We start from the raw sequence: 25122 nt of genomic DNA, 5'->3' as shown, positions 1-25122 counted from the left end.
CAGGTTCCATTCTTTGGTTATAGTGGTTGCATGTTGCATTAGGTTACGATCTTACATAGTAGGTTACATACTTTAGTTACAGTGGTCACATCTTGCATTATGTTATGATCTTATATAGTAGGTTCCATTCTTTGGTTACAGTGGTTGCATGTTGCATTAGGTTACAATCTTACATAGTAGGTTCTATTCTTTAGTTACAGTGGTTGCATGTTGCATTAGGTTACGATCTTACATAGTAGGTTCCATTCTTTGGTTACTGTGGTTGCATGTTGAATTAGGTTACGATCTTACATAGCAGGTTCCATTCTTTGGTTATAGTGGTTGCATGTTGCATTAGGTTACGATCTTACATAGTAGCTTACATACTTTAGCTACAGTGGTTACATCTTGCATTATGTTATGATCTTATATAGTAGGTTCCATTCTTTGGTTACAGTGGTTGCATGTCGCATTAGGTTACGATGTTACATAGTAGGTTCCATTCTTTAGTTACAGTGGTTGCATGTTGCATTAGGTTACGATCTTACATAGTAGGTTCCATTCTTTGGTTACTGTGGTTGCATGTTGAATTAGGTTACGATCTTACATAGCAGGTTCCATTCTTTGGTTATAGTGGTTGCATGTTGCATTAGGTTACGATCTTACATAGTAGGTTACATACTTTAGTTACAGTGGTCACATCTTGCATTATGTTATGATCTTATATAGTAGGTTCCATTCTTTGGTTACAGTGGTTGCATGTTGCATTAGGTTACAATCTTACATAGTAGGTTCTATTCTTTAGTTACAGTGGTTGCATGTTGCATTAGGTTACGATCTTACATAGTAGGTTCCATTCTTTGGTTACAGTGGTTGCATGTTGCATTAGGTTACGATCTTACATAGTAGGTTACATACTTTAGTTACAGTGGTCACATCTTGCATTATGTTATGATCTTACATAGTAGGTTCCATTCTTTGGTTACAGTAGTTGCATGTTGCATTAGGTTACGATCTTACATAGTAGGTTCCATTCTTTGATTACAGTGGTTGCATGTTGCATTAGGTTACGATCTTACATAGTAGGTTCCATTCTTTGGTTACAGTGGTTGCATGTTGCATTAGGTTACGATCTTACATAGTAGGTTCCATTCTTTAGTTACAGTGGTTGCATGTTGCATTAGGTTACGATCTTACATAGTAGGTTCCATTCTTTGGTTACTGTGGTTGCATGTTGAATTAGGTTACGATCTTACATAGCAGGTTCCATTCTTTGGTTATAGTGGTTGCATGTTGCATTAGGTTACGATCTTACATAGTAGGTTACATACTTTAGTTACAGTGGTCACATCTTGCATTATGTTATGATCTTATATAGTAGGTTCCATTCTTTGGTTACAGTGGTTGCATGTTGCATTAGGTTACAATCTTACATAGTAGGTTCTATTCTTTAGTTACAGTGGTTGCATGTTGCATTAGGTTACGATCTTACATAGTAGGTTCCATTCTTTGGTTACAGTGGTTGCATGTTGCATTAGGTTACGATCTTACATAGTAGGTTACATACTTTAGTTACAGTGGTCACATCTTGCATTATGTTATGATCTTACATAGTAGGTTCCATTCTTTGGTTACAGTAGTTGCATGTTGCATTAGGTTACGATCTTACATAGTAGGTTCCATTCTTTGATTACAGTGGTTGCATGTTGCATTAGGTTACGATCTTACATAGTAGGTTCCATTCTTTGGTTACAGTGGTTGCATGTTGCATTAGGTTACGATCTTACATAGTAGGTTCCATTCTTTGGTTACAGTGGTTGCATGTTGCATTAGGTTACGATCTTACATAGTAGGTTCCATTCTTTGGTAACAGTGGTTGCATGTTGCATTAGGTTACGATCTTACATAGTAGGTTCCATTCTTTGGTTACAGTGGTTGCATGTTGCATTAGGTTACGATCTTACATAGTAGGTTCCATTCTTTGGTTATAGTGGTTGCATGTTGCATTAGGTTACGATCTTACATAGTAGGTTCTATTCTTTGGTTATAGTGGCTGCATGTTGCATTAGGAAAAATAAATGGGTAAGTCCCGGGGTTTTTTGTTTAAGGGGGATTGAGCAAGAAAAGGGACTATTCATATAGTGTAAACAAAAAGAACATTGCTCAATTACCTCTCTCTTAGTCCACCTTATAGGCTAGTCAGATAGAAACTAAAACAGTTTGGGTAAGTTATCTATTTCATTTACCCACAGTGCATATGTGTTGACAAAAAGATTTGTCGTGCCAGAATACAGGTGTTAAAAACACATTTTAATCAACAATTAAATTCAATACATAGTGTGGTATATGCTTTCCACAAGACATAACCACCTTTCGAATATATAAAAACGTTTAAGAAAGACAATTTAGAAAAAACAAATCCAGAATGATGGCACGATGGTGCCAATTGTGGCTGAGGTTAGTAAGTGACAAATACAATTATGCATAGACATGAGATGTTATTACCGATATCTATATTCGCAGAGGAGCAAACTATCAGTGTTCAAACAGAAAATACACAAATATCTTTTTGTGTACAAAGACAGCAAGATTTAAAGTGTCTTAGGGATGTCTACATATGTTTCGGCTGAACAGAATTTCGTGAACACCTTCCCTGGTGTTCCGCTCTTATTGTTTAAAGCCCTCTTCAGGACAGTGTGTTGTTTTAGAAAATTGACAGTACGTTCAATGCTCCCGTCTCCGTTTGGTTGGAATCGAAAAGGAGACTCTTTTGATCTTGAGTTGGTTGGACTAAAGTATTTAATGGTTTTCTGAGGCCGTGACTTCCTGTTTCGTGATTTGTAAATTTGGACAATTTATCCACTTGGTAACTTCGAATCTGTTTCTCAATAATTCAGGTAACAGACGTGTTTTTGCATTTTTCAATATCAGGCTCTGTACCTCCTTGTCGAGGCTTCTTCGCGACTTTTATATGCTGTTTTTTATTTTAGAAGGAGATTCAAAGGGCCCACACGCATTGACTTCAACTTTATGAACTCATCTGCCTGCTGGTTGCTCTCGTTTTCAATTTCCATGCGTGGGCGTCTTTCAGGTCTTTGTTCATGTATACCTTCGTATAATGTATAATGTTGCATTAGGTTACGATCTTACATAGTAGGTTCCATTCTTTGGGTACAGTGGCTGCGTCTTGCATTAGGTTACAGTAGTTATACATTACATCAGGTTGCTATGTGCAGGAGAAGTTCTGTGTGGAATACAGGCAGGTTAGGACATAGTTGCAACACCTCGAGGAGTGCCACTTCTATGTATCTTGGGCAAAGAGTCAGGTTTTGAGATTTTTGCGGAAGGACCAGTGGGAAGGGTCTGATCTCAGGGCCCATATACATGTAACACTAGCAAAATTATGGTGGGTTAAAAAAAAGGCTTGAAAAAAACCCTTTCACCTGAAATGTGAAAGTACAATATTCCATTTGAGCCAATTCACACATGTCACAGCGCCACCTAGTAGTCATCGCTGGAAGTTCACCTGTAGATCAGAGCCACATCAGCAAAGTATTGTGGGTATGCAAATTAGCCCAAATGCAAGCCTTTTGTTCTGGAAAAAAAGACCCAGGCCGATATATAAATGTTTGAAGGAGCAAGGTGACCCACTTCTTTATCGAATATTTTAAAAACTACTGGATGGATTTACCCCAAACCAGCCAAGGAAATTAAGCCAACACTTTGTTTCTTATTTGGTCCCAATCTGCGCAGTGGTTTTGCACTACAGCTGTGAAAAATTGCACTTATTCTCTATGGGAAACTAAATGGGAGTATTAATTTTTATTTATTTATTTGGTATGTATCATGTGCCTATACACAATGGGCCTCATTACGAGCATGGCAGTAGCCGTGCCTGTATGGCAGGTGTGGCTACCGCCATACTCGCCACTGGAACCGCCTCCCGCGATTGGGCAATAACCGGCCCATTACGAGATGAGTGGGCCGGTAATTGCGCATTCGCGGGTGGCAATAATGCCGGGCTCCCGATCCCCATTCTGTCCCATAGGACAGAATGGGGGTGTGGAGCATGCGTGCACCGGCGCCGTTGATAACGGTGCCGGAGCAATCACGAGTTCTGCTTGCGGGTGCCGCACAGCCCGCCAGGTTAGACCTGGCAGGCTGTCAGGAACCCACAAGCAGAACTCGTAATGCGGCGGCCCGGTATGAACGGTGCCGGTGCAATCACGAGTTCTGCTCGCTGGTGCCGCACAGCCCACCAGGTAGCCCCTGGTGGGATGTCAAGAACCCACAAGCAGAGCTCGTACTGCGGCGGCCCGGTATGAACGGTGCCGGTGCAATCACGAGTTCTGCTTGCGGGTATCTGACAGCCTGCCAGGTAAGACCTGGTGGGCTGTCAAGAACCCACAAGCAGAACTCGTAATACGCCGGGACGGTATGAACAGTGCCGGTGCCTTACCAGCACCGTTCATACCGTGGCCACCACCCTTGTAATGAGTCCCAATGTGTTTCAAGGCGCAACAAGAGAAGGGGGGCAGGCATGACAAAAACAAAAACGGTCCTACTACGCCCTGTGTCATTTGGATCGTGCAAGTGCAGTAACAAGAAGTGCGGGGAAGGGGGAAGTGCTTTGCCAGGGCGGAAGGGCCCAAAGGGTTAAGTGAGGGCCAGGGAAGGCCAGGTGGACAGAGCCAGGGGAATGAAGAGAGTGCAGGGAAAGAAGGTCCACGTGGTAAGTGCGAGGTACATGGCTTGAAGGGCTCAAGAGGTGCATGCCCAGCCAGGCTATTGCAGGGGGAGGGGTCCCGGAAGGGTAAGAGCAGGCTGGAGTGGGGGCGGGGGGATCGGTCAGGGGAGACCAAGTGCGGGAGTACACTGCTCGAAGAGGGCCTGTTGCCCTGTACGATTCTGAAGGAACCAAGCGGCCAGTCAAGAGGCAGAGGGGGCACACTAGCAGGGGAGGGGGAGAGAGAAGGAGGAAGAGAAAAGGAAGGTCTTGAGAAGCTTCTGGAACTTAAGAGGATCCAGCCTAAAACAGTATTTTTATTGCTTATCTTAATAACCTTTTACTCTTTAACACATTTTCCCTACAATTACTAGTTTTCTGGGGCCTGTGACAAACATTCTTGGGGGGGAAAATGACATCCAAATGCATCCAGCGAGTCAAAGGTTATTAGCAATAGCATTTTGGGAAAGTCTGTGTACACAGACTGGGAATACTATTCTGCAATGATGATCCCTGCTAAGCGGGAAACGGTATTTAGCTGTCTGGCAGCGCTGAGAAATGTCTGTCCTGGGGTGATTAAGCTATGCATAGAGTAGTGCTGCCCCCGAAAGACAACGACAACGCTATGCCTCGAGCAAAAGGTTTGACTTTGGGCTAATTTGCCTACCCACAATGCCTGGCTGATATGGCTTTGATATGGAGGTGAGTTCTCAGAGATGGGTACTAAATGGCTTTACGGCATGTGTGAATTCTATCATATAAATGATCCTTATATATATATATATATATATATATATATATATATATATATATATATATGTATGTGTGTACACACACACCCCCCCCCACACACACACACCCACACCCTTGTATCCTCACCCCATTTCACACACTTGAACCCTACTGAAGACAGTGACTCATTTTGGAACTTCAGTTCTGTTATTTGAAGGCTAACAGTACCCTCTTGTGGAAAGCAAAGGACATTGCTGCATGCACCTGTTTTTGTTGGCTTTACAGCCCTTGTAAACATTGCTGAGGCCTGCTACTGGTGGTATCCATTGGGAGGTCAATTATGGCATCAGATCCTCAGGGCATATTTGGTCTGTTGCTGTGAGTAGCAGGCACCCCACTTGTCCAATGTCACAAGTAAAGATGCCAGGGTGCACGCCTGGGAAAAAGATTGACTGTTTTAATGACAAGTGTTTGATTTCACACCAGATGGCAAAGGTATGGAATATTTAACATGACTGCTATTTCTTGTCGTCCAAGAACACCCCGGAAGGAGTTTTAATGAGTGCGCTAAGGAGCGGGAAGATCGCAAACACACTCACGTGGCTACAGAAGGCTCGCTTGGCGGGTAAGCAACGCTTGAGATATTCTTAAATCTTATCGACCTTGTGACTCAGTTGGAAAACTAAGCCATCTGAATGCACTTTCTCTTTCCTATTAAACAGATGGGAAGATGGGAAGTGTAGTCAGGTCCCGGTCTGTTCAAAGCTGGGTCTTCAACATGGGCATCCAGCTCACTGATGAACTCATGGCGCTGTGTAAGTATGGCATGGACAACCAGCTGAATGGTGAACTCATGGCGTTATGTAAGTATGCCATGGGCAATCAGGTGAGTGATGAACTCATGGCGCTGTGTAAGTATGGCATGGGCAACCAGCTGAATGATGAACTCATGGCGCTGTGTAAGTATGGCGTGGGCAACCAGCTGAATGATGAACTCATGGCGCTGTGTAAGTATGGCGTGGGCAACCAGCTGAATGGTGAACTCATGGCGCTGTGTAAGTATGGCATGGGCAACCAGCTGAATGATGAACTCATGGCGCTGTGTAAGTATGGCGTGGGCAACCAGCTGAATGATGAACTCATGGCGCTCTGTAAGTATGGCGTGGGCAACCAGCTGAATGGTGAACTCATGGCGCTGTGTAAGTATGGCATGGGCAACCAGCTGAATGATGAACTCATGGCGCTGTGTAAGTATGGCGTGGGCAACTAGCTCACTGATGAACTCATGGCGCTGTGTAAGTATGGCATGGGCAACCAGCTGAATGATGAACTCATGGCGCTGTGTAAGTATGGCTTGGGCAATCAGGTGAATGATGAACTTATGGCGCTGTGTAAGTATGGCTTGGACAACCAGCTGAATGGTGAACTCATGGCGTTATGTAAGTATGGCGTGGGCAATCAGGTGAATGATGAACTCATGGCGCTGTGTAAGTATGGCGTGGGCAATCAGGTGAATGATGAACTCATGGCGCTATGTAAGTATGGCATGGGCAATCAGGTGAATGATGAACTCATGGCGCTGTGTAAGTATGGCATGGGCAACCAGGTGAATGGTGAACTCATGGCGTTATGTAAGTATGGCATGGGCAATCAGGTGAATGATGAACTCATGGCACTGTGTAAGTATGGCGTGGGCAACCAGGTGAATGATGAACTCATGGCGCTGTGTAAGTATGGCATGGGAAACCAGCTGAATGGTGAACTCATGGCGTTATGTAAGTATGGCATGGACAACCAGCTGAATGGTGAACTCATGGCGTTATGTAAGTATGGCATGGGCAATCAGGTGAATGATGAACTTATGGCGCTGTGTAAGTATGGCGTGGGCAACCAGCTGAATGATGAACTCATGGCGCTGTGTAAGTATGGCGTGGGCAACCAGCTGAATGATGAACTCATGGCGCTATGTAAGTATGGCGTGGGCAACCAGCTGAATGATGAACTCATGGCGCTGTGTAAGTATGGCGTGGGCAACCAGCTGAATGATGAACTCATGGCGCTATGTAAGTATGGCATGGGCAACCAGCTGAATGATGAACTCGTGGCGCTGTGTAAGTATGGCATGGGCAACCAGTTGAATGATGAACTCATGGCGCTGTGTAGTATGGCGTGGGCAACCAGCTGAATGATGAACTCATGGCGCTGTGTAAGTATGGCATGGGCAACCAGCTGAATGATGAACTCATGGCGCTATGTAAGTATGGCATGGGAAACCAGCTCCATGATGAACTCATGGCGCTATGTAAGTATGGCAGGGGCTGCCAGCTGAATGATGAACTCATGGCGCTTTGTAAGTATGGCATGGGCAACCAGCTGAATGGTGAAGTCATGGCGCTATGTAAGTATGGCATGGGCTACCAGCTGAATGATGAACTCATGGCGCTATGTAAGTATGGCATGGGCTACCAGCTGAATGATGAACTCATGGGCTATGCAAGTATGGCAGGGGCTGTCCCCACTCCCAACTCACTGTGAAAAGTTACAAAAACCAAGGTGCATTGTGGGGAAACCAGGGATAACCCTGTCTTGACAATGTTAAATAAATGCTTCATGAATTATGCACTTACACCATTTGTGCCTTTGCTATGCTGGTAGACACCTGAATAATGGAGCAGCAGTGATATTCATTCAACGTCTTATCTTTTGAGATTCTAAAATGATGACCATTTTATTGTTCATTTTTGCAAACGACAAATACATTCATCCAGTTCCCAAATGGCAAATAATGGAAAATGTTCATGATTGCGTCCTGATTACCAGTGCCCTGCAGAGAAATTAACCAATTGCCCTATGACAAGAGTCTGCAACCTTTGGCTCTGCATGAACTTTGAACTACAACTCCCACTAGGCATAGCCAGCATAGTCAATGGTGAGTGCTCATGGGAACCGCAGCCCAAAGCATATGGCGATCTCCACATTCGTGGTCCTCTGTCATACGCCATTGCACTCATTGAAAGAGATGCTCGCCTATAATGAATGGCACTTAAAATAGGGGTTCAAATATTTATTGGGCAAGCACTTTGAGGGAGTGGAGGGAGAATACTGAGTAATTTATACTGCAGCCAGTGACATTTTACATCAGGATTGTAATTGGTTATTTATGATGCGCTAGAGCGCAGACCCGGGGATTGAACTGGTGTTGCTCTGCATTGTCTTGCTTCCAAGGTGAGCACATTGCCCCTGAACTATCCTCCCAAGGTGGTATAAATAATGTAAGTGGTTGGTGTGCAGGTAAGACATGCCAAGACTTCGGTTGGGAGATGTACTTTTTTAAATTTAATAGCAGTCTCTCTTGTCAATTTCCAACCAAGCAATGCTTTACCACCTCAGAGGTGATTGCGTCTTTATCAATCAGGAGCAGACTTGTGGGGTAAAACAGAGGTGGGTGGTTTACAGCTGAAGGGAAAGAATTGCAACGGGGCAGTGTGGGCATCGTGGTGTAACCTCAGCAGTCATTTCAAGGCTGGAGAGATGTTGTGAGTGTTTAAAGGACAGCTAGCAGTCTATTGATTAGGACACATGGTTAGTATGCAAAAGCAAAAGGGCAAAACTCTGTGTTGCAACATGCGAGGGGCTTGTGTGCATGGCACACACCACCTTGTGCTTGTGCCCATGAGGAGTCCAACATACACAGGTATAATTGCATAATATGTAAACAAATATTAGTATAGACTGAAGGAGGGGCCGTTATCGCACAGAGGGCCATAACTTCGGGGAAGGATATTATCCCAAGCAATAATGACCCCTCCTCAGGTCTGTAAGGCTATTGGCACATGGTGATAGCAATACATGTGTTGGAGTGAAAGTAACACATGTTACTTCAAGACTGCGTAAATAGGCAGCTAAGTTAGTAAATTAAAAGTGGCTTTATTTTGCAGTATTGAAATAAGGTGGCTGCCATAGACAATTAGGCATTTTAATTGCAAACCTGTTTGAACTGGAACAGTTTAACATGGGCATGCAAGTGGTGTCATGCAAAAGTAAACTGTTCCTCTATAAGAAAGTGAAAGCGTTTTCCAGTGTTTGATCTTTCTCTTTCATGTGTTAAATAGGATGTTGCAGCAAAAAATATGTCCTTCGAGAGTGGAAGCGTCTTGTTGAAACAAGATCTTGCCTGGAAATTGCATTGTTGTTTCCCTGTCTGCTTCTGAAGACGAAATGTTCAGAATGCAGTCAACACCAGTAGTTATTGACTGCAATCTAAACATTCTGATTGGCTTAGAGGAGGCCGATAATGATCTTTATGTGTTAATAAAAAGTATGTCTTTGTTCTTTAAGTTATTTCCTTTTACCATTAGGTTCAAGTGTTTCTAAGGGTTCGTGGATGTGCCCGGACCAGGCGAGCATTCAGTCGTTGGCATCTGTGCAGAAACAGCTGAGAGCTACTAAAACAATAATGAATATTGTGGACAAACAGCTGAAAGACCACGAGCCTTCAGGTAAACAGTGAGGCTAACTGTGAGCCCTGATGCCCATGGGCTATGGTGCGGTATAAATAAATAAATAAATAAATAAATAAATAAATAACTGTGGCGGGCAGAAGGCACCTGCAATGTGTAGGTTGTTTCATAGACATTAAGGCAGTTTAGCATCATCAGCCGTTATCTGGCAGTCCAGCATCATCAGCCATTATCTGGCAGTCCAGCCTCATCAGCTGTTATCTGGCAGTCCAGCATCATCAGCCGTTATCTGGCAGTCCAGCCTCATCAGCCGTTATCTGGCAGTCCAGCCTCATCAGCCGTTATCTGGCAGTCCAGCATCATCAGCCGTTATCTGGCAGTCCAGCCTCATCAGCTGTTATCTGGCAGTCCAGCATCATCAGCCGTTATCTGGCAGTTCAGCATCATTAGCCATTATCTGGCAGTCCAGCCTCATCAGCCGTTATCTGGCAGTCCAGCCTCATCAGCCATTATCTGGCAGTGCTTTCCTCCATTCGCGAGGGTCACTTAATGCGGGCGGCGGTGCTAGTCCTGGCAAATCACAAGAGGTGGTGGCTGGAAGGTTTAAAATTAATCATCCTCTGGCATTGCTCTGGGCAACCCTCCAGGACATCGTTCTTCGAGACCACAAGCATCCCCAGACATGTCTTGTGCAGGAAAGATGTGACCTAGCAGCTCGGGGCTGGACTGACCCTTTTGGGGTGGGACCAAGCCTGATTTGCATATGGCCTTTCCCCTTTTGTAATGGCTTGGCAGGTGAAGAACGATGGTCTGGAGGGTTTCCTAGAGCGATGCCAAGGATTAAGATTCATTCCAAACCTTCATGCCATCACCTCTTTGTTTTTGCAGTGTTATTACGCTGAGGGTAAAATCGCCACCACCGCCTGCGCAACTGCAGCATGGCTGCTAAGGTCTGAGCGTCATTGCTTAATTAATCACTAGATTTCAATACCATTACGGAACTGTGTGACGTTTGGGCGATGATGGCATGTCAGATGTGGACTTCACTCCCAGTCACTTTCAGGTGTTATAAGGGTCGAAAGCACAGTTCTTTTCTAGCAAACAGATTTATTTATTCCCCCCCCCCCCCACACTCACTGTGCCTAGGGTCGAAAGCAAACCTCCCTGATGATGCTGGCGAGGCCGAAACATGTCTGGAGTTACTTATGGTCCTGTGCAAACAGGATGTGCCCTGGAAGTCTGGGGTGAACTGCCCTGCGGTGGGATTGAGATTTATTTGTGTGTGGTTGTTCTCCATTTCAGTCACTCTCATACCAATGAAAAATGGAAACAGCAAGCGCTGGACATTGTGATTAATTCAAAGCTACCCAACCATCCCTTTCTAGTGTTGTCAATAGGACCTTGTCACTATTGTGCATTTTTGTTTCTCCCTCCCCTCCAGTCATTTACTTATTTATTTATGTTTCCATTTATAGAGCGCACCTAACACTTAGGCATCTGAGCAATGAAGGCAGAAAAGAGAAGCGACCTGCGAGAGGCAGGTGGAGGGCACAGAAAGACATGCATGGCTCTCATGTTTGAACAGGAGGGTTGAGGGGTCACGGGGTGCGTGCCAGGATGGCAAGTGGTTCTCAATATTTAAAAAGGACTTGTAAAGCACTCTGGGGTGTGTGGAGGTATGCGCTGACTGGGCATGTATTTGTATTTGGAAGAAGAGAGTGTTGCGAGCGATGGAGAAGGGAACCTTAAATACGGTAGACTTTGGTGTGCAGCTGTTTGGGCAGATGTTTCTGGTGTCAGGTGGCATCACCCTTCACAACTACAGGTTTTCCAGGTAATGGTGCAGGATGATTCCAAGTGAACCAATGGTTTGCTCCCACTCAGGGCTCATCAGTGAAAAACACCCCGGTGTGCATGGACCCCACTGTGGATTCTGAGCCACCCGCAATCTAAACATATTGATTCTTTTCAAAATATAAGAAACTGTTAAATCTCATTAAAAGTGTGGATGTCTGCCAGCAACTTTTGCACGTTCTTAAAGTGATTTTCCCAGAAAGAACGAAAGTGAGCAATCTTTGACAAATGCGACTAAGGCTGTAACCACCCCGTCAGTGTTCTTAACATACCGCAACCAAAGATATGTATGTCACCTTATCCATGTCTGTAATAAGTGAAGTTTCTAAGTAACCAACGGCGTGATACCTTTGGGTTTGGGCGTGTAACAAATGCAATAAATAAATAAATAAATAATATAAATAATCTCCTGGCAACCTTTGCAGCTGGCTCCCTGTGGAGGAAGGCGCGGCGCAGTGTGGAGCAGCACTCCGCGTACGCCCGTGTGGTGCAGTGTTGCTGGGATGGAACGCTCCTACCGCAGTCTGTGGGTAAATGTCTTAACATTTCCTATTGCATAAAGATGTCAATAACCAGTGGCTGCAGTGATACACAGAGAGGACATTGGCGGCCTCCTATCAGGAGAAGTTCTTCTCTGCAAAGCACCAGAGCACAGCAAACACACCTCAACACGTTTAAGAGACTTCAGCTGCTATAAGTAATCCAAAAATGCAATCATACGCCAAGTATAGTGACTATATGAAAGGGTTGGCATCTCATGCCCAGGTGCCATCAGTATATGCCATGGGCACCCCCAATCGCACCAATAATTCCATCTCAAGCCTGTTATAAACACAAGGCCTGATTCATAAAAGTGTTTTATAATGACACAATTCCATAGGAAAATGCTCTGTGAATCAGGCCCTGTGACTTTACAGTATAGATCGCGTGCTTTCAGTTAATTGATGAAAAGTTTACTAACATCATTCTTCCAACAACAGAAAGAACTACACCTGACACCGAGGTAAGGGATTACATCATCAGGTCTTGGCTCACTTATCTTCCAAAGATGCACCACATTCACACAGATCCACCCGATAATCCAAAAATAGGAACACAAATCAAGCACAAAAGCAAAAGCTAGGGAGAAGCAAACACTGACCTGTCCAGCCTCGGACATCAGGCACTCTTTCCATGATTGGGAGCTGAGACGACCAACTGTAACTATGGCACACACATCCACACACACATAGTCAGTCTCTCTCTCCCTCTCTCCCCCCCTCTCTCTCCATCTCTCTCTCTCTCTCTCCCCTCTCTCTCTCTCTTTCTCTCTCCTTCTTTCTCCCTCTCTCCCCCCTCTCTCTCTCCGTCTCTCTCTCTCTCTCTCTCTCTCTCTCTCTCTCTCTTTCTCCCTCTCTCTCTCCTCTCTCTCTCTCTCTCTCTCTCTCTCCTTCTCTCTCCCTCTCTCTCCCCCCCTCTCTCTCTCCTTCTCTCTCTCTCTCTCTCTCTCTCTCTGTAATTTCAAATAGATCAAATCAGAATGCCAGAAAAATACACAAGGCGAGAATAATGTTACGTCATTGAGGCCATGGTCCATTCTTACCACTTCCTCTACCAATACTATTTGCACCACTGGGTGTCGCTAAAGTGACATCTATGAGCCAAAACCTAAATAGAACAGGCCACCTGAAGAGGTGATCACATGAACTGTGAGACAAAGCCGTTTGGAGCAAAGGTTACTGGCTGGACAGGGCAGAGGAGAGGAAGGCATTTTTTTAAATCGATTAATAGGTGTGTGTTTGTGTAGGCACTGTAGGGGAATGAGGGCTGGTTGGCGGTGGGGAAGTTGTATCAGACAGCTAGGACATTTTTTGAGGTGACTTGGGACACAAGGCCAGTTTTTTCAATTTGCTTTTATAATTTTTTTCTGCTCACGTTGTAAGTCTCATCATCCCGAATGTCTATGACATCATTGGACGGACACACTCTTCTGTCCCAGGTCACACATTTTGAGCAAGTCATTATTAAAATCAAAGACTTGCCATTGCTTACAGACATCCCTACACTCAAGCCCCTTAATGAACGGGCATGCCTTTTTTTAAAGACCAGGGCCATACATTCAAGGGTCTTAGCAAAGCTTGCATCCGGCACCAGTTCACAACGGGGTGAACATTTGAGAAGCAGCCAAGAGCTGTAGAGTTTCCAAATTCCCGGGCAAAACATTTTCTCTTCCAATCACACTACGCCGTCATGTGGGTTGGCCATGCAAAGATGAAAGTTCTGAAGTTCATACATGTAATTTTGTTACATGCTGAGGCCATGTTGTGAAATGAATCAGTCTTTCCACGGCTGCTCGGGTGCATAAGGTCTCTCCCCAACAATCCTTGTATCTTGTTTATCGGGTGTCTAGAGGGCAAGATTCCTAAATTCTATCTGGGCGCAATATTCCGTCTTTACTTATTCTACTATCTGCTTTCCAGGGTCGCTCTCCACAATTCCTTTCAGTGTAGCGTTTGGTAGCGTGTAAAGCCCAACCCTTGCAGATCCCTTGACTGGCCGCACTTCCTTACACCTCTCCAGTGCAGTGCCCATAACACCTGTCAGTTGCAGTTTTCTAGTAGAATTGGTTTCCTCAGAGGATTTCCTTGCGCCTGTGGTGGACGGATCTGACATCTTGATCAAGTCCCCTGTGAATTTGACTCCCATCCGGCTGCTTCCGGCATGTGCTGTCCCTGTTCGGTGCATTGTAATATCGCAGGTTCTGTAATCCTCAAGCCAGCTATCCTGCGAAGCCCTCCAGCCTACATTCCTGCCCGTCCCAGTGCCCCCCCCATCCATAGTTCGACCCAAGCGGTATAGTGGAAGAGTGGTCAGGTCACCTGCTGTGTCTGCCACCATTCCACCATCCTCTCAGCTTAAGCCTGCTGCGTGATAAGTAGACTGCCCGCTGGTAGAGTTTAGGCAGTGGAAACTCTTTTTCCCCCATCGCGTGTATTCGGTCCTCAGGTTTTGGGAACAGGATGTGATCAGTTGGAGTAAGGTCTCGCCCATGCTGTGCTATCACGTGGCTCTTCATTGATACTATGAGTGTTGGCATAGATAGAAAGTGGGGAAAATGGGAGGATGGGGTCAGAGGAGGGCTTCTGTCTAACTACCCTACCCATAGAAGAATAAAGCCGCAGTAACCAATGTGTCAGGACTACTCCTTTGCTCCAGATGTGTGCATTCACTCATCTTCCTCAGAAACGTTGGTAGAACAAGGGGTGTACAAACAACAGGGCCACGCAATTATATACACAGTTCTGCATGTAAATTTGCACAGACAGTTCAAAGATAGAGGGGCCGGTTTGCAAAGAAGGCATTCAGAATTGCTCTTGACTTAACCCTGGAGGAGGCTATTGGATTCAGAAAGAAGTTACTTTGATAAACTCAGACTTTCACCAGAATTATTCCTGATTTATATCCAGTAAGCCAGAAGTAAGTTAGAGTTACTCCTAGTAACCTCATTGTGAATCAAATAGCCTTCTACAGGTTTAAATCAAGAGTAATTCAGCTTTGCTCCTAGTAATTCTTTGTGAGGATTAAGTCAAGAGTAACTTAGAGTAACTCCTAGTAACTTCTTTATTAATCGAATAGCCTTCTCCAGGTTTAAGTCAAGAGTGCATCAGAATTGCTCGAAGTAACTTCTTTGTGAATCGAATAGCCCTCTCCAAATTTAAGTCAAGAGTAAGTCAGAGTTACTCCTAGTAACTTCTTTGTGAGGTTTAAATCAATAGTAAGTCAGGGTTACTCCTAGTAACTTCTTTGTGAATTGAATAGCCTTCTCCAGATTTAAATCAAGAGTAAGTCAGAGTAACTCCTAGTAACTTGTTTTGGGAATTGAATAACCTTTTTCAGATTTAAATTAAGAGTAAGTCAGAGTTACTCATGATAACTTCTTTGTGAGGTTTAAGTCAAGAGTAAGTCAGAGTTACTCCTAGTAACTTCTTTGTGAATTGAATAGCCTTCTCCAGGCTTAAGCCAAGAGTAAGTCAGAGTTACTCCTAGTAACTTCTTTGTGTGGTTTAAGTCAAGACTAAGTCAGAGTTACTCCTAGTAGCTTCTTTGTGAATTGAATAGCCTTTTCCAGGGTTAAATCAAGAGTAAGTAAGAGTAACACCTAGTAACTTCTCTGTGAATTGAATAGCCCTCTCCAGGTTTAAGTCAAGAGTAATTCAGAGTAACAACTAGTAACTTCCTTGTGAATCAAACATCCTTCTCTAGGTTTAAGTCAAGAGTAAATCAGGGTAAATCATAGTAACTTCTTTGTGATTCGAATAGCCTTCTACAGGTTTAAGTCAAGAGTAAGTCAGAGGTGCTCCTATTAACTTCTTTGTGAATCAAATAGTCCTCTCCAGGTTTAAGTCAAGAGTAAGTCAGAGTTACTCCTACTAACTTCTTTGTGAATCGAATAGATTCTCCAGGTTTTACGTCAAGAGTAAATCAGAGTTGCTCATTGTAACTTCTTTGTGAATCGAATAGCCCTCTCCAGGCTTAAGTCAAGAGTAAGTCAAAGTAACTCCTAGTAACTTCTTTGTGACTCATATAGCCTTCTCCAGGTTTAAGTCAAGAGTAAGTCAGAGTTGCTCCTAGTAACCTCTTTGTGAATCGCATAGCCTTTTCCGGGTTCAAGTCAAGAGTAAGTCAGAGTGGCTTCTAGTAACTTCATTGTTAATCAACCCCCTCTACAATATAAAGCCCCCCACTGATATGAAGACCAAATCTAAATATAGGAAATGTGGCCTTTGATCGATACATGTCACAAAGGAGATTGGATTATGTTACTCAGTTTATTGAAGCCAATGAACTTCTAAAATAAATTAAAAGATATTTCTACATATAGGATATTCATTTAGACTCAAATCAATTTCAGAATATATTTCTTTTATAGATAATTCAAAGAAGAAAACAATTTCAGAAATGTGGCTCTCCTTGCACCAATGTACTAAGGCTGGCCAGAAGGACATATTAGGGTAATGATTTTTCTGATAATTTACAATATTTCTTTAAACAATATGGATTATCATGTTATCTGCTCACCTGTTTCTTATGCCATGTTTTTGAATAGTTTCTAATGCACAGTCTGCAAAATGAAGCATCAGAGCAGAAGAACTGGGCTCTCCCGGACTTGGGAATACAGGTCTACTCTGCTGCAATGCAAAGCACACACATCCTTATATATGCTGCACAGACATTCCCTTGTCCTCAGTGGCGGATGGTGAATTGTTTAACTGGAGGGGTGTAAATATTTGTCCCAGATATGCCAAAGTGACCGAGCATAGCGTGGGAGCCCGCACCAATCAAGAGAGTTTCGGGGGGGTTCTCCCCCCGAGAATCTTTTTTTGAAAAATTGGTTAAAATGGTGCATTTTAGAGCACACTTTTTTAGAAAAATTGGGTAAAAAGTCAAACAGTTTGCAATAGGTTTTGTAGGGTAACTCATGAAAAAATCCAATAGATGCAAATCACCAACAGTGCACATGAGCATTTCCCCAACACATTTTCACGATGCCTTTTCTCACAATATCCGCAAGTAAAAAATATTTTCACACTGGCAGTGCCAATACGTTGGCTGCACTAAAATGCTAGTCGAGATACATAATAACACTTATCATACTTGCTTTAGCAAAGATGCCCAATACAAAATGCCATACCACAATAAGAAATGGCTACACTGGTTGCATAAAAGTGCCAGTCTTGCTTCATAATAACACTTATAATGCTTGCTTTACCAAAGATGCCCAATACAAAATGTCCTACCACAATAAGAAATGACTAGACTGGCTGCATTGACATGCCATTCTAGCTACATATTAACACTTATCATGCTTGCTTTATCAAAGATGCCCAATATAAAATCTCACGCCACAGAACGAATAACACCTATGACCATGCTTCCTTTATCAAAGCTACCCAATATACAATTTCATACCACAACAAGAAAAGGCTAGACTGGCTGCATCAAAATTCCTGTCCAGCTACATAATAACACTTACTATGCTTGCTTTATCAACCATGCCCAGTAAAATAATTCCATGCCTGCTTCATGGCACGCCAGCACCTTGCACTCAGACATAATCACATTAATGATGAGTGTGGTTATGTGTGATTACAAGGTGCTGGGGGGCCTAGAGGGCAGATGCGTGTCAAGAGCTAGGTTCCAAGAGTACAGCCATGGCATTTTTTACTGGGCATAGTGCCCAGTAAAAACTACCAAGTCCGCCCCCTGAGGCCCGAGTGCCTCACAGGAACACATTAATTGTGTGTGTGCGAGGTGCTGGGGCCCAGTCATGGTATTTGTTCCTGGGTATCTACCAGATGCCCATTAATAAATGGCATTCCTTCTCCCATTGCCCTCCAGCGCCTCACATGCAGAGATAATCAATTATGTGTACATGCAAGGCACTTGGGAGCTTACGGATCAGACATGACATTGCATGTGAGGCGCTATGAATCCCAGCAGACTAGGTTGGCATTCTTTACTGGACATACCCAGCAAAAAATGCCATGCCTTCCCCCTGGGCCACCATGTGCCACACGCACACGATGAATGTGATTGTGTGTAAGCGAGGTGCTGGGGGCACAGGGGTCAGGCATGGTATTTTTACTGAACATTTATCATAGTTGACAGTAAAACAAATGACATGCCTTTCCCTGTGTCCCCAGCTCCTCACAGACACACAAAATTAATGTGCCTATGTATTTGTGCCAGGTACTCGGGATCCAAGGCACAGGCATGGTATTTTTTAACTGGACATCTATGATAGAGGTCCTGTAAGAAAATACCATGCCTGCTCCCTGGGCTCCATAGCGCAAAACACACGCACACAATCAAAGTGAGTATGTGTGTATGCAAGGAGCTCGTGGACTCAAGTAGCAGGGAGGGCATTTGTATACTAGACATATGTCATAGATGTCCAGTAAATAAATTCCATCCCTGTCCCCTGTGCACAACAGCACCTCAGAAGAGCTGATGTTGGCCTGTGGGGAGGGGGATTGTGCAACAAAGGCACAAACCTCCTCCCCCCACTTGCCAAAATCAGCTCCACGGACCAGCACAAACACACAAACACACAAAAACACAAACACACACACACGCACTAACACAATATTCATACAGCAAGCACTCTCTCATTCACACAAGCACCCATCATCACGCACTCACTCATAACACAAGCATACACACATCTATACACATATTTAAATAATAAATAAATGAACATACAAACACACATTTACACAACATACACACAGCCTACTGTGCATGCCAGTTCAATACACAGTACAAGAACAGGTTAACAAAGTTGCAAAACAATCTGCTTTGGGTGATAATGCCAGTTGGGTCCCTGTGTCCAAATGAGATCCTGTAGACATTTCCAATTTAAATCATACACTATCCCACGCGCTGATTGACAAGAATTTAATCAGAACACACAGCCGACACATGTTCCGACCTGCAAGGTCTTTTTCAGGCTGGTTATATCATCAAAACACATACATGCATATTATACAAAGGTTTCTATGTATACAAACATGTCTACCAATAATTGCAATGTATACCAATTCAGCCCATGGGCATACATAATCATACCCATACAAAACAAGCATTTTGTGAAACCAGGTTGGGTACTATAATTATAACAACACAGGGCATCAAGTTCAGTTGCATTTCAAAGTGAGACAACAATTTGAAGGTAAATATAAACCCACCATGCAAAAAGATAAACAAGATATGAGGGGGAAGGGAACATATTAAAACAAAAATGACAAGGAAAGACAAAAAAACACAAAGAACACCATTAGTAATATTTCATTACTTACAGATCACTCACTTCTGTATCCAAAGTACTCATGTAGTTTGCCAACTGGGCCATTGCCATGCACTTAGCGTTCATGCATAATTATAATTGGTTATTTATAACACGCTTAATACCCAGAGGTTTCTAAGCACGGATCTGGGGATCAAACCTGTGTTGCTCCGCATCGTCTTGCTTCCAAGGCGAGCGCGTCGCCCCTGAGCTATCCTCCCGAGCCATATGCATCCTGAAGGATCAATTGTACATTCAACCACCTTCAGGTGCTTAAAAATAATGCTACTGATTACAGATCACTTCTCTATTCAAAATACTGTGCCATTCTATTGTGAATATATAATGAGTTATGCCAATGATCGATTCCCCTTTTAGAACATTAAAAACCCTTCTAACAGGGGAACCTATAATTGGCACGACTCACTATATGGTCACAATACAATTTCCCACTTGTGGTGAAATTATTTTTTGGCACCTGGAGGTGGTGGAATGTACAATTGATCACTCAGCATGCATATGCATGAACACCAAGGGCGTGGCAATTGCCCAGTTGGGAAACTACATCAGTACTTTGGATACAGAAGAGATCTGTAATCAATGAAATAAAGAGGAGTAGACCCACTCTCCCTCTGTTGACGGACATGTAAACATTTTATTCAGAGCCCGTGTCCTACCCCCTGGTCCAATATTGCAAATATGAGAGTAGTTATGCACTCAATCAAAAGTATTATCCATACCCTAAACAGAAACAGTGAGGATAAACACAGTGTGAGCAAAGGATGACAGAGGTAAGTGATGCCATCTCACCTATGACACATGTAGCTGCTTAATAGACAAGACAAACATATGTTCATTACAAAGTTACACAGACATTAGGGCAACTGTCTTTAGATATGAAGGATATTACCTACACTTAATAGACACTAGACATTAGAAAATGTGGTGCTCAAATACATGCAGAATATAGCTCCGTGACATAAGAAATATTACAGCAACAAATGTCCATTCATTTTCAAATGGACTCCACAGTATGCATTACAAATGGCTACAGGCCTTAAGCCTTAGGGACATTTAAAGGTGAACAAGCAGAATTCTGGGGATGTGTGGAAGCTCAGACAAATAACAGTTCAAGCTAAGGATATTTGAGAACAATAGAGGGCTAAGAGGAGTTAAGAGTGAGGTGGCAAATGAAAACATGGCAGCTAATCTCATGTCCTTGGCAGAATATGCTAGAGTCTTGCGCAAGTGTGCATCATCACAGAACTGTTTGCTTCCAGTTTTAAAGCTGCAACGTATGCCCTGTGAATGTGGACAAGAACCAGTCATGATGATTAGCATACATGAGGTCATTGCAAGAAAGAAGAAGTCATGTTTTTCAGGAAGTGTTTGTGTCCCACGAAAAAAGTCAATACACTTGTAGGAATGTGACCAATTGTGTAATGAGGTTCATTTTAGAATTGACCTGTAACGCGTGCCATCCTATAAACGTATGGTGTATGTAGGAAAACAGTGAGCGTTTCTTTGTTAGCGTGTGAAACAGTTGATTAAACAGTTGCTTTATCTCTCTTTCTTGCACGGTGTGTGTTATCAAGGATGGCTGACTGCATGAGGTTATGTCTGAGGAATGACCTCTCTTTAACAGAAATATTACTAATGGTGTTCTTTGTGGGTTTGTTTTTGGTCTTTCCTTGTCGTTTTTGTTTTAATATGTTCCCTTCTCCCTCATATCTTGTTTATCTTTTTGCTTTGTGGGTTCATATTTACTTTCAATGTTTGTCTCACTTCGAAATGCAACTGAACTCGATGCCCTGTGTTGTTATAATCATAGTACCCAAAATGGTTTCACAAAATGCTTGTTTTGTATTGGTATGATTATGTATGCCCATGGGCTGAATTGGTCTACATTGCAATTATTGTTGGACATTTTTATATACATATGAACCTTTGTATAATATGCATGTATGTGTTTAAATGATATAACTAGCCTGGAAAAAGACCTTGTAGGTCGAAACATGTGTCGGCTGTGTGTTCTGATAAAATTCTTGTCAATCAGTGCAGTGCGATAGTGCATGATTTAAATTCTACACACAGCAAGCACTCTCTCATTCACGCTGGCATCCATCATCATACATTCACATAACAACACAAGCATGCACGCATCCATACACATAAGTTAAATAAAAAATACATGAACATAAACAAACTTACCATCTGCCACGGGTCCTGAAGTTTGCTAGCATGAACAGGAATCGGGAAGCTTCCTGCTCATGCACATGCATGCAGGGGCCTGAGCATGGGTGAGCACACGCCCCATTTCAACCTGCTCAGTCGGTATGTGTGAGGAGCACAGTAGCACCCCTTGCACATACAGACATGCAGTTCCCCAGCCAGCGTTTCCACTGAGCTATGCAAGGCTGCGGAAGTACACCGCCCGAGCCTTGCATGGCTCATTGAGCTTGAGCAGCTGGGGAACTGTAACTGTCAAAGGGAAACAATGTTTCTTTGACAGTTTAGAGCACTCCCTCAACTGAAAAAACAGCTGACGGTGCGCTCAGTGTTTCACTGGGCTGGATCCTCCATAATGGGTGAGATGGGGCCAAGACACAGTGGGTCATCGCCCCCTCGTCCATTGTGGATGAGCCACCCTTGCTTGCTCCCCAAGATCATTCTGGTACACATCATAATGGGGCGTTTATGATATCCATAATATGTAGGTATATCCCATTAAGAAATGGAAGGGGTTAATAGAATAATTGCTGCTTGGTGGAATTGACAGAACTGTGATTTGAGGGCTGGGAAAGGGCCACCATCTGCCTTCAGAATCTCAGATCTGGAGAGTTTGGTTGTTAAGTTAGAGAAGCTTGGGAGCAGAGGTGGTTTATGAGGGAGGAACTTTGGGGCTTTTAAGGAGCTGAAGCGTGGAGTAGCGGTGCCACTGTCTGCCGTGCAGACTACACTTTAATCCTAACCATGATTTAGCTCACCACTGCAAGGACAGCCTGACACAAAGTTCTTGTTTTGCTTGTTAGTTTAGTGATAAAGTTATCTGCAGAAACTTGTGTTGTGAGGTGTAGCAGTGGGTTGTACTGTAATTGTAGAGACCACCCCTCAGCACATTGGGGCGGTGCAGTTTGCAACACATCCGTTGAACTATGGAGGAGGCGATGCAAAGAACGATCAGCGCAGTTCAGGTTGCCGCCAGATTCCGTTGTCAGCGCTGCATCGATGTCTTATCACTATATGCAGGAGAGGCAGCAAGGCACATTTCTGTGCTGGTGCAGAGAGCTGCCAATGTATTGGGTATCCACTTCCATGGTGGGGACAGAAGATCAGAGAACACCGGTGCCTCTTAATGGTGTTATGGGGAGTAGTATGACTCTAGTAATTATGTAATACCTGCCAAGGAGCACATATGTAGCGGGGTGGCTTACCCAGTAGTAATGTGTTTTCATTTTCCAACTCAATGGACTAATTTGATCTCATAGGATGAAAGGATAAAGTAGCACTGTGTCATGCTGGTCTCTGAGCATGTGGTCAGCCACCCACATTATCCTTTTAGATGTAAAAAGGGGACGATAGAAAGGAAAGGGTCCAGCAAGTTAGATGATGTGTCTTAGCCAAGTAGATTGGCCAACAGTGAGGCCATACAGGGAGGTTGCGGGAGATAAGCAGAGAGGCCGGAAGTGAGGCCATGACCAAGACACTGACTAACTACTGCAGTGATCATAATATGATGTACATTTTAATTGACCTCTTACAGACCCATATGCCGGCCATCAAGTGGGCTACTGGTAAACGAAGTACTACGCAGACTCACGGAGCAACATGGCAGCCTGTGGGGTACAGTGGATGAGAATGCCCATGACATATACCCGCCCCCGAGCCTTGAGGTATGTAGTGTGCTGTGGAGGAAACATGTATGTTCACACCTTGTTCTAATGTCTACTCTTAGGTTGATATTTGAAAATAAATTAATTAAACACAGCGGGGTTTGAATGAACTCACTCATCATATGGACATTTTGAAAATGCTCAGGAGTAGAGTGAAATTTGTTTGCCTTTTATAGATAAAAGGAATAATACCAAAACATCTCAACAAATGGAAATGTTCGATTTCGGGGCAATCCAAGCGCTGTGAACTTTTTGGCGCATTTAATTTGTCAAATCATTTTTTCTCGTGTTTTAGTTGGTTTACTGTATACAAAGAAGTTAACATTATTTTTGTATTCAGTTCAGTTTTTTAAATGCTGTTTTTTAAATCAATTCATGAGTCCTTTAAAAAAATGCTATCTTTTGAGTCACTTGTATTTTTTTTTTTAATCGCTGTTTCTTTTGTTCTCTTTTGTGAGGATGATCATTTTTCAAGAAAAGGAGAGTTCTTTGCAACTCGTGGCTGAAGTTAGCTTTTTTTGGAAAAGGTATAGAGCGTCAGATTAAGACCCGGAGGCTTCTAGGCACTGGGAAGAACGACAGCCCACTAACCAGTTCTTCACACTCCCAATAGAGGAGATAAGAAACCAAGTTAATACAGAGGAGTTTCAGCTCTTTTCTAAAAGGGAGCTACTCAGCAAGCGTTCTCAGAGATAGCGGAAGAGCGTTCCACAAGCTGGGGGCCAGAACTGAGAAAGAGCAGCCACCCAATCGCTTTCGCTGATATTTATGGATCTTGAGAAGCAATTGGGACCTCAGCCCACCTGCTACGCTTATGGGCACTCTATAATAGCCCAGCTATATCGAGGAGAAGGGCAGATGATTAAGGGTGTGCTTGGGGGTCCCCCCCAAGCCTGATTACAATGGCTGACACCGACATCACATACTGCAACAACTGTCTGTGTTGGATGATTACACAATAATGTGTCCGCCTTTTGCATGTGACTTTCCGCCCATATTTTTATCATAATATCAACAGCAGTGACCTGAACACAGAATTCACATTAGTGCTGTAAATGGTGTCTCATGGTTGTCCTCTCTGAATATTTCTGCCTCTGTCAGTTTGTGCATTTTCTCATGTTATGGTCTTGGGGAATGCCTCAACTCGTAGCCCTTCCCTATGCCCGGTGAGGTGTCTTTTCTTGGTTTCGAATGACTGCTAAAATGAGGAACTGATTTATAAAGCGGTGGAAAAGGCAGTGAACGTGTTTGAACCGGAATGGACCTTTAACAATGCCTGTGACTTCCTGCTTTGCCTATACTGGATGACATTGGCCCTCCCCAGTCAAGAGTCTGGACACGCCATAGCTGGATGGGAAGTGCTGAGTGGGACTATGCTTTTGGAAATGTTGACCAGTAATTGCTGACCTCATCACTCTTTCATTTCCCTCCACAGGCTCTTTTAAAACTGTACTTATTGGACCCTGAGGAGAACAGGCTCATTCATCTCACAGTATCCTTATTCCGTTCTTTCATTTGTTAATTTGTTTGTTTATACAATATTCCCATTTGACTCATAACGTACATTTGCTACCATAGTAGCAACAGTAGGGGTATCACCTTGAAGGCTTGTGGCGAGTGAGGCGATGCTACGAGTGTACCTGTAAAATGACC

General features: G+C 43.5%; 1 protein-coding gene across 1 annotated transcript in view; it reads left to right on the top strand.

Annotated features, from left to right (window-relative positions):
* Positions 1-25122, top strand: part of LOC138527099 (protein ELYS-like) — a 510654-nt gene that overhangs the window by 297894 nt on the left and 187638 nt on the right. Inside the window, exons 11-17 of the mRNA XM_069638141.1 lie at positions 5975-6062; positions 6160-6252; positions 9796-9936; positions 12177-12281; positions 16661-16742; positions 23340-23469; positions 24905-24961. Coding sequence (XP_069494242.1) covers positions 5975-6062; positions 6160-6252; positions 9796-9936; positions 12177-12281; positions 16661-16742; positions 23340-23469; positions 24905-24961 — 696 coding nt within the window. The remainder of the gene's footprint in view (positions 1-5974; positions 6063-6159; positions 6253-9795; positions 9937-12176; positions 12282-16660; positions 16743-23339; positions 23470-24904; positions 24962-25122) is intronic.

The sequence above is a fragment of the Ambystoma mexicanum genome, chromosome 14, assembly GCF_040938575.1.
Source record: "Ambystoma mexicanum isolate Mex_15411 chromosome 14, UKY_AmexF1_1, whole genome shotgun sequence".
NCBI lineage: Eukaryota > Metazoa > Chordata > Amphibia > Caudata > Ambystomatidae > Ambystoma > Ambystoma mexicanum.
The sequence above is the reverse complement of the archived record's forward strand: the minus strand, read 5'-3'. Positions and strand labels throughout refer to the sequence as shown.